The 10089-nt window shown below is 33.4% G+C and overlaps 1 protein-coding gene across 1 annotated transcript; it reads left to right on the top strand.

Moving 5' to 3' along the window:
- The first annotated feature begins 2201 nt into the window (after positions 1–2201).
- LOC110690857 (putative glucose-6-phosphate 1-epimerase) lies at positions 2202–8791 on the top strand. Its single transcript, XM_021867743.1, has 9 exons — positions 2202–2952; positions 3442–3516; positions 5142–5198; positions 5289–5449; positions 5611–5745; positions 6747–6849; positions 6924–7023; positions 7431–7674; positions 8245–8791. Exons 1-8 carry the CDS (start codon positions 2836–2838, stop codon positions 7643–7645), a joined length of 963 nt encoding a protein of 320 aa, XP_021723435.1. The 5' UTR covers positions 2202–2835; the 3' UTR covers positions 7646–7674; positions 8245–8791.
- The last annotated feature ends 1298 nt before the right edge of the window (positions 8792–10089 follow it).

Raw genomic sequence — 10089 nt, 5'->3', positions numbered from 1 at the left:
AACTATAAGGGTACATTTTAGTATTGATAAGGAGTTGAAGGGCACAACTTAGAAACTTGAAAAAGCATGGGTATACCTTTGAAACTCGAATACCTTAAGGGTATAGCTTAGAAAACCCTAAAAAATTAATAGTGTAAGATGACATGTGGCACTATGATTAGAGACGTGTAATAGAATGGATGGGGACATGTGTCTTTCTTAGTTTCTTGGTTACAGTTTTTAAATACTAAGTATAGATATAGATATAGATATAGATATAGATATAGATATAGATATAGATATATAAGACAAAACATAGTCATGAATTCATTATGGGTGTTATTTGATTCGTCTCGATGAACATACTAATAATATTCAATTGTCATATTTTTTACTAATAAGCCACTAACAATATTTATGGTTAAAATGTTTCATTGGCAAACGTGCAAGTCCAAATGAGAATTATAAAAGTGAGCGGAGGGATTAATTTGTAAAATTGCACAGCTTGACATTCAGTAAGAGCTATCTAAATAATCGTACTCCCCCCGTCCCCAAAACTTCGACCCTTTTGGCCTAATTTTAGTCCCAAAATTATCGACTCATTTGCATTAAAATACCTACCAATCTACAACAATGTTTGTGCGAAATTAGCTTCCCCATATAAAATTTTGTTTTTTCATGTATTTTTAATATTTTATATCTCTACTTTTTGACAAACCTCATGTAAATTTATCTTTTCAATATGTTTTTATTTCTTTTTATTTAAGTTTCTTAATAACCGCGAAAGTAACCCAAAATGTTCAAAGTTTTGGGGACGGAGGAAGTATTATTTTTTTACTAAAGTAATCACCAACATTATCCCAAATGTACATGTGTCATTTCCATACCAAAAAAATTCCCGCCAATTTTTTTTCCTTTTAATTTCCTTCAAAAATAATAAGATAATTTGATTAAAAAAAAAGAGAAATAATATGCAGCTTAAAAAATTGAACAATAACAACAACTCTAAATAATTAAAATATTTATTAAATCGTTAATTTATAAAATATATATTCCCTTTAATCTTTAATTGTTAATCTATAAATGTATTATTCGTTTTCTACTGATAAAAATTTTAACTTAATTTTAAATAACTAATTTTTAAGCAAACTACAAAATAGAGATATTATACATTAACGTATCTCATCATATTTTGATAACATAATTAGGTATTTAGATGTATACACAATATATAAACAAATACAAACTTATAATAATTTATAAAATATTTTTTTTCCTGTGAATATCCGACAGTTGCTCGGGTAAATAACTAGTATTACCTATATAAGTGTTAGGCCTTGTTCATTTCGCCTTAAAAAATATTCACTAAAAATAATTTTAGTTCTGTAAAAATAAGTCCAATTCAATAAAAAATCGATAATTTTAAAGAAGAAATATAATAGAAAATCAATAAAAATAATTTCAGTTCAGTAAAGTTAATTCAAAAATAATTTCATATTAATAAAAAATGATTTTAGTTCGGCAAAAATAAGGTGAAGTGAACGGGGTCTTAGTCAAAATATCTAATGTAACTAATTTATCAAATCAGTTAATACAATCAAATATACCAAACAGCTATCAACTAATTACCAAACATGACATTTTGCTAAACAACTATTGATTAAACCCAGTACTATTGCAATATCATTTAACCCTTGCCTTATAAGCACTTCATTACTGAACTCAAAATTTACATAACTCACCGTGAGTCAAGTCATGTACAACTATAACGATTTTCAGTAACCATGTTTGTTAGCTCCGTCAAATGCCTTATGGTATGCTAGGTATACCGTATACAAAAGGCTTATAAAATAATTTTTTAATGGGATTTCATGGGACCTGAGGCATTTTAGTATAATAATAATGCTAAACTTGAAATATTTATTAAGGAGATTAACTTGGTTTTTTTTTCAAAAAATAAAAATAAAAAAATCAACGCATTCCCAATAACGAGCAAAAAAAATGCTCATGAGCAAAACTTTAGGTAAAATTAAAATAAAATTGACTTACATTAATGAGCAAAAGCAAAAATGCTCATGAGCAAAATGAAAATTGCTCGTAGGATGAACATTTTTTCAAGATGAATAGTAACTGCATGGGGTCCACAAGTCAAGTTAAATAATAAAAATAAAATAATAAGTAGAAAGAAATGTAAGAGGGTATTAGTAAAAGTAAGAGAGAAAATGTAGTAGAGAGAGAATAGTGAAGAATTTTTATTTATTTTTTTATTTTTTTTTTATCATTGGTGGGATAAAAATATGATCACAAAAATGCTCATGAGTTGGAAGAGAGAGAAAGTGGGTAGAGAAAGAATGAGGAAATCAATTTTTGCTCATGGTTGATAGTGCTCTCATTATGCGTAAAGTCGACTTTACATTTTTTTTAGCAATTGGATTAGAAAACACTCTCGAAAAGTTTAGATTGGACGCAGGGAATAATAATATATAATAAATGATCAGTGTATTTGGTGCATTTTTAAACCGACATCTAAATTCAAAAGTATATGGTGCATTTAAAAGTGTTCAAGGATACACGGTGCATTATAAAACCTCATTGATACACGAAACAAATTTTTTGGTTACGAGATTTTTTTTTTTTTTGCAATGGGCACACCTTTTCATTGATTAATTTTAATTTTAATTTTTAGGAAGATCTGGCTGTTATTAAAACGTAGTACAGTACTATATAAAGCGGACAAAATGGCGAAAATAGAATCCTGTACGAAAAAACTTTACAGATTTTAATACTAACTGACGAACAAGAGAGAGAAAATCATAGAGTGAAGGTGCAGTGAAGCATTTGTATGTCAAGATAATCATGGCGTCTTCTTCAAGCGACCCCAAAATTCCTCCTCTTCTTCCAGTCGAGTTCACCAAAGCCTCCAATGGCCTTGACAAGGTCATTCTTCGCGAAGCTAGTGGCGTCTCTGCCGAGGTTTTCTCTCTCTCTTTCGCTCCTTTTTTTCGCTGCATTTCAGATTTCTCGATTCTTCGCGATTTCGTTTTGATCTGTTTTGTTCTTCAGGTTTCTTGATTTTCCGCTTGATTTTTTAGCGGCATTTTGTTCTTAATCGGATCTATTTTGCGTATGTTTGATCGAACATTTGCGTGTTGTTTTTCGATTGATTTTGATGATTGAAAATAATCGAAATTCTGTTTGTTGATTTTGTTGTTGTTTGTTGAAATTGTTGTTTATTTGCCAGATTCTTGAATTTTCTGCAAAATGACGATATTATTACATACTTGATTTTCGAAAATGCTTCAATCTAATCGCAAACTGTATAATCGTTTAATCTATTTGTAAATTTGTATAATCGTTCAAGTTAGTTGTATAATTGTTCAGTTCAGTTGTGAATTTGTGTAATCGGTTCTTCTTTTACATGATATTCTTATATATTCTTCTTCTTCTTTCTTGTTTATGAAGGTTTACCTCTATGGAGCTCATGTCACTTCTTGGAAGAATGAGAATAGGGAGGAATTACTTTTCGTAAGCAGCAAGGTGAGTTAATTTTTGTTTACTTTTCGTGTAATCATGTGTTAATAATATGTTATATAAGAATGTGTGCTGTTTTTGTTCGGTGTACGGTTTTAAATCTTGTATGTAGAATGTTGTTGATAATATGTTATATAAGAATGTGTGCTGTTTTAGTCATGGAAGCACTTTTGCGAGCAATGTAGATGGTTTGCAGCTGCTTCGGCCTAAAATCACAGGTTGCAGTAAGCTGAAAACCTTTTATGATGCGTCCAAGATTTACCATCAACTTTTACTTGCTGCCTTGTCTTATGAGAAATAAGATAAGCTTTCTTGATGGAATTTGAATACCGCAGCCTCACACTCTGTCAGAGCTACACCTGTTCATTTAATTTTTGTGATTTAGAAATGGTTGCTAGGTAGATATTTCCTGCCAGTGACTTACTGTTAAATCTTTTTAATTTGTGTAATGATCGTGTTCTTAGTTTTGTGCTTGTCTGAATCTATAGAGGGTTGTGGTGTAGATTCATGGAATTGGAAATTAGCTTGTAAGGCTAATATTGATAGAATATTAAAGTGAAAACACTCTTGAAGAAAATATGTAAGAACCTCAAGGATTTTGAGAAGACGGTGTATCGTACTACTTTTCTCCATTAGAGAGAAAATAGTCTTGTTAGACTTGGATGGTTGCTTTGGGTTGAGAGGAATCTTGTTTGTCTTTTATGCTCAAAGGGGGAGGTGAAGGTGAAAAAGGTTGAAGGGAAGGAGGAAAGGTTAGGGTGCGAGGGACTGAGGGATGAGTGGAATCCTGGATGGCTATTCAAGCGTTTGTCAAGTAAGTGACATATACTGGCAGGTTCACCCTTGTAATAAGGAGGTGCATCGTGCATATGACCCCACTTGGATGGAAAAATATGTGAGGATCTTTTATCATGAGAAACTTAGTAAAAGAAGGCGGGTTGCTCAAAACCGTCACTTTGAAACTGCCTTATCTTTCAACTGGCCTGCATTAATATCAATTACTGGACTTTCATTTTACTTATCAACAGATATTAGTCACACCCTTAACTTTTGTGCTTCAAGCAATTAACTCTACTAAAATCAACATTTGACCCCCCACTGTATTAATCTATTAACCCTTGTATCTTTTTTTTTTTTTTTTTTTTTTTTTTTTTTTTTTTTTTTTTTTTTGAAACCACCACCAGTCCACAGGTACCAGGTACCTTGACCTGGATGCTCTTAAGAACGCTTGTTTTAGCTGCATGGTTTTTCTTGTTATTTGATATCTGGTCTTGTTTTTATATAGCCTGAATTTATCTTTGACCAATTTATTCCCCTCATATCTTTGATACCTCCGTTTCATATTATTTGCAACAATTAGACACTTTCTACTCACACAGTAACACTTTTTGTCAAATCGTTGCGAATAATATGAAACGGAGGTAGTATTTTCAAATTTTATTACTAGATTGATGTCCTAATTCATAGGAGTGTCTTGTGCATATTGTCCTTGTACATGTTGGATTAGTTAGAGCCTATACATGACATCTTGAAATTCAAATTTCTTGTTGGATGCTAGTATTCAATTCGATTTTCTGAATCTGAGATTTCTATTTCCATCTACTTTTACTGATATTTGTTGTGCTGTCCAGGCTATCTTTAAGCCCCCCAAACCAATTCGTGGAGGCATACCTATATGTTTCCCTCAGGTATATGCTCCCTGCCTCTACCCTTTTCTCTCCCTTTCATTATTATTTATCTTCATTTCCCTCATGTGAAATATTTACCATATGGTGCAGTTCAGCAATCATGGAATGCTTGAAGCTCATGGATTTGCCAGAAATAGAGTTTGGAAAGTTGATCCTGAATCACAACCTTCTCCTGCAAACACAGCTAACAAGTCTTACGTTGATTTGCTGCTGAAACCTTCTGAAGATGATCTGAAGATTTGGCCTCACATGTAGGTTTTCCCTATGATGAAGTGATGGGGTGTATGAATGTTTGAATATTGACGTAGATCCTGATATTTTCTAAGTATAATATTAGAGAGTATTTCCTTCCTTTTGTTTGTCAGTCACATTGCTGTACACATTGAATTGAAACAACTCATATCTTTTGTAGTTTTGAATTTCGTCTGAGAGTAACCTTGGCCCCTGGAGGAGATCTGATGCTGACATCACGAGTTAGAAACACTGATACAAAGCCATTCAACTTTTCATTTGCTTATCACACCTATTTCTCTGTTTCTGATATCAGGTATTACAACATTTTGTGCTGATAGTTTATTTTGTAATATTGTTTTTTTCAATTCCAATTTTGTCATAAGTCAGTATAATACCACACATGTTATGTCTTCTTGTACCTTTTTTTTTTAATTTTTTTTTTTTTGGGTATTTGAACTGTCCTTATCTTTCATGCTGATACAGAAACATGATTTAATAAGCTGGTGTAGAGAAAGTTGTCAAACTCATTTTGAGTCCTGCCTTTTGTTGACCAGGCATGCATGTACATTCTTCTGATTCTTTCAGAAGAACTGTCTACATGTTGCAGGATGACTGGGCTAAAGAGTTCTTAGTTTCTAAAACTAGGAGTCAGTTGTCTTTTTTTATGTCCTTTACTCATGCCTTAAGTTATGAATGGCTGGTTTTATGTAATTTTCAGTTCTTTGCATGATGAGACATAGTTGAAAGTTTATACTGGTTGAAAATTTGGATGAAACAATTTAAAAATTTTTGTTGGTCCTGGGCTCCTAGCTTCACAAGGAGCTTGCTTCAAGCTTATAAAATAAGAAAACGTATTAGTTGCATGTTCTGGTCTTGAAGGTCACAACCTACTGACTTGCTAAGTTTGGAGGCTCAAAAAATGTTTTTACTTATGTTTATTGAGTAGGCTGTTGGTTAGGAAGTCTACTGACCTACAGCTTGAGAACAAAAGAAGCAGATTGCAAGTTTGTGAGAGTGCGGGGCTCAATTTTGTACACTTTTGTGTTGAAATTTCTTAGTGTTCCTAGGTGAAGGTGAAAGTTCTTTTAGGTTAACGACCAATTAGTTTAAGAGATGGGTGCTGTATATCTTGTTGGTTGTGAATTGATGATTCATATTTATGTTTTGAACAAATTTTGTTTGAAGGAGAGCTGATATAAACATCACTATGAAGCATGCATCTAAACTTAGCTGTCGACCTTATATAGTTGTTAAGATATTACAATCTATTACAGCTAGTTTTGAACCTTACAAATTTGCTTGTTATCTACTCAGTGAAGTCCGGGTAGAAGGATTGGAGACTTTGGATTACCTTGACAACACGAAGGGCAGGGAGCGCTTTACTGAACAGGGGGATGCCATCACATTTGAAGGAGAAGTGAGTGTTGCTTTCTTCTTTCTTTCTCTCCTGGTGCAACATGAAATTTATCCAAATTTGCTGTGTATCAATAGATTGACAAGATATATCTAAGCACACCCTCTAAGATTGCAATCCTGGATCATGAAAGGAAAAGGACATTCGTGATTCGTAAAGATGGACTACCAGATGCTGGTAAGAATATCCCTAGTCAATTTTCATGAAATATATATATTCCAAGAATAATTACGTGTAAATGTTGCATTGTTTTAGTGAATATTCATAGCTGACTAGATGTAGCACTTGGATGGCTGTGCTGAGAAAGCTGTCATTATCTTAAGGATATATTTCTGCGAAAATTTTAATGCTGTCAAATCTTTTTTTAGAAATTTCCGTTCCTTTTTTTCTTTTTTCACCTTGTTTAAGGCTGGATAATTGTGCCTTTTTGTGAAGTTGTGATTGTTGAGATATTTTCTAAAAGGCGAGAGTTATATCAACTTCTCTTCTACCTTTTCATGTGTCAAATTTGATGAAATTCTTGACCTACTAACTGGCTGGCTGGCTGGCATAGTGTAACTGAGAAATATTATTTTCTTTTGTAGTGGTATGGAATCCCTGGAACAAGAAAGCTAAGGCATTGGCTGATTTTGGAGATGATGAGTACAAGCATATGCTGTGTGTGGAACCTGCTGCAATTGAGAAGCAGATAACGCTCAAGCCGGGTGAGGAGTGGAGAGGCAGGCAGGAACTATCTGCCGTTCCATCTAGCTATTGTAGCGGGCAGCTTGATCCTCTGAGAGTTCTACGAGGAAGCTGAAGTTTTGTTGTCGTCAACGTCCTGTACAGGTTATTTCCTGAATCTAGTTCCCTTTATTCTTGAAGTGGTTAACCCTAGGTATGTTAGGAAATAGGACTTTGGCTATAAACCAAACCGTGTTTTTTGCATTTCATGGAAACACAAAGATTGGTTAGAGGTAAGGTTAATTGTATTCTTATCTTCCTAGTGGAACTAGATTGTGGTGCTTACATTTGTTTGGCTACCTTTTTGTTTGCATGATGATTTTAATAGCCTAGATTAATTTTTTCAGTTCATCGCAAGAAATTAGTTCATTAAGAAATTGTCTACCAGATTTTTGTGCACCTCTTTTAGCCCCTGGTATCAATACGTGGAACACAAAGCATTCTCTGGCTTAGTGGCCTCTGACATCTTGTTTTTCTCATCAGCCTTTTGCAAATGTATTTAAAATTTTGAATGCTGTGACATTATTGAACCATAGCTGCTGTGCCAGTTAATCTCTTATCAGATGTGAAGAATGACTAAACTAGGCCGTATGCTTTTTTTAATGATAGGATTTCCTTTTCATCTTCTGAGTTTTCTGATCCAATTTTTATCATTTATTCCTTTATGGGTGACAGATGGGTCTTTGTGGAGCTCTTTGCATATTGAAGTTGGAATAGTGAGGTGGAATTCATCAGGTTTCTATTTTCCTGTTTTTTCTACAATGGGTATATGGCGGATTTTTGAGTCAAGAACTTGGTCAAATAATGTTTCGTTATAATTGGATGGCTATTTTTGGTGGCATGTCAAAGCGGAACACTTGCGCTGACTATCAATACACCACTAATTGTGGTTACAGAACTTGCATAATGTAATATCTTTGTAGTAGATGGACAAAGCTCTTGCTTTCCTTTTTGACCTAAATTTTGAAAGCATGAATTTTGAGACATATAGATCTTTTACAAATATTACCTATAATTTTTTTAATTTGAGTTGCACAGGGCATGGTTTATGATGTTCAGGAATGGATTATTGCCTTATTGGGGATATAATCCCTAAGTGCAGGAAACAGGGTAATAAGTTGAAACAGTGTCGTCTGTTTCTTGTAAATTGCACCATTCAGTTTTTTCAAGAATGGATATTACTCTTAAAGATGTTGCAGTGATCAAATTTGTCTGGGAAAGACTTGCTGATTTTGCTTCGGTTAAAGATTTTAGTTTCTAAATTTTTGATGATACTTTCCAACGTATTTTGATACTCTATATTTTGTTCGGTTAAATGTATTTAAAACTTTTTGTTCAGTGATCTGCCTGAGACAAAAATGATGTTAATTCTTAATAAGTTAGCAGTCTTGCTTTATTTAAGGGTACTGCTAAGGATCTTTAGTTGAAGATTTTGATTTCTTCTTTAATACTTGGTTGTTTTACGAACAATTTCAGTTTAAAACTATTTTACAACTTGTATGTGTTACTTTAAAAAATTCAAAATTTGGGACCTATCATTTTGCTTAAGATAATATAAAAAGGTTACCCAGAACACAAACTTTTAAATAAAACGGATGTTCAGTAAATTACTGAACATCCGTTATAAAGTTACAATAAAATGTGCAAAAGTTACACTACAACGCACAAAAGTTACCGTGACATATATAAGAGTTATTTATGCTTTATTGATAAATTTGACAAAAGTGACACTAAATTTGACAAAAGTGACACTAAATCTGGCAAAAGTGTACCCGATATATAGTAAGTTACTGAAAACCGGGTGTATACAAAAGTTTTCCTACATAGAATTGTATTTGCAGGAAAAAATGGAACACATGCTTGATATTTGCCTATGCCTAAGGCACACGGACACAACTATTTTTCAGACTAATTACACTTTCCGAGTACTCTAGGAATATGATGATACTTTGTTTGGAATTAATAGTCATGTAATACGTGTATAGTTTAGGATCACTGGAAAATAGCATTGTAGTGACATTCTTATCGGGTAAATGGGTCGGGTTTGAGTCGGGTTAGTGTGGGTCGGGTCATCTCGGGTCGGGTCAATACGGGATAATGTCGGGACCTATGCGGGTCGAGTTCGGGTTGGGTCATGCTTGAGTCGGGTCACGTCGGGTCATACATCTTATCGGGTTTGGGTCGGGTTTAGGTCGGGTTGCATTCGGGTCGGGTGAAAAACAGGTCGAGTTACATTCGGGTTTTTACGGGTTTAAACGAGTTAGGGTTCTGTTCGGGTTCGAGTCGGGTTCGGTTCAAGTCAATAATTTGCGGGTTATAATCAAGTCGGTTCATATTCAAGTCGGGTCATTCTCGGGTTCGAGTCGGGTTCGGTTCAAGTCAATAAATTTTTAATTTTTTTTTAAAGCTCCAAATAAAATTGCATAATTTAAAACATTTAAAAATATATTAAAATAAACAAGTGAATACTAACATTTGAAAAAAATATATAAGTAGTTATATGGAAGTTTATTTAAGGGT

Source organism: Chenopodium quinoa, unplaced genomic scaffold (assembly GCF_001683475.1).
Source record: "Chenopodium quinoa cultivar QQ74 unplaced genomic scaffold, ASM168347v1, whole genome shotgun sequence".
Lineage (NCBI taxonomy): Eukaryota > Viridiplantae > Streptophyta > Magnoliopsida > Caryophyllales > Amaranthaceae > Chenopodium > Chenopodium quinoa.
This window is presented reverse-complemented; position numbering and strand designations above follow the sequence as displayed.

What these genes read in the sequence shown, in the direction of transcription:
- LOC110690857 (XM_021867743.1), top strand. Translation starts at nt 2,836, where the DNA reads ATGGCGTCTTCTTCAAGCGACCCCAAAATTCCTCCTCTTCTTCCAGTC. An exon ending in TACCTATATGTTTCCCTCAG is followed by an intron (nt 5,199 to 5,288) that starts GTATATGCTCCC and finishes CATATGGTGCAG; the next exon opens with TTCAGCAATCATGGAATGCT. An exon ending in CCATCACATTTGAAGGAGAA is followed by an intron (nt 6,850 to 6,923) that starts GTGAGTGTTGCT and finishes GTGTATCAATAG; the next exon opens with ATTGACAAGATATATCTAAG.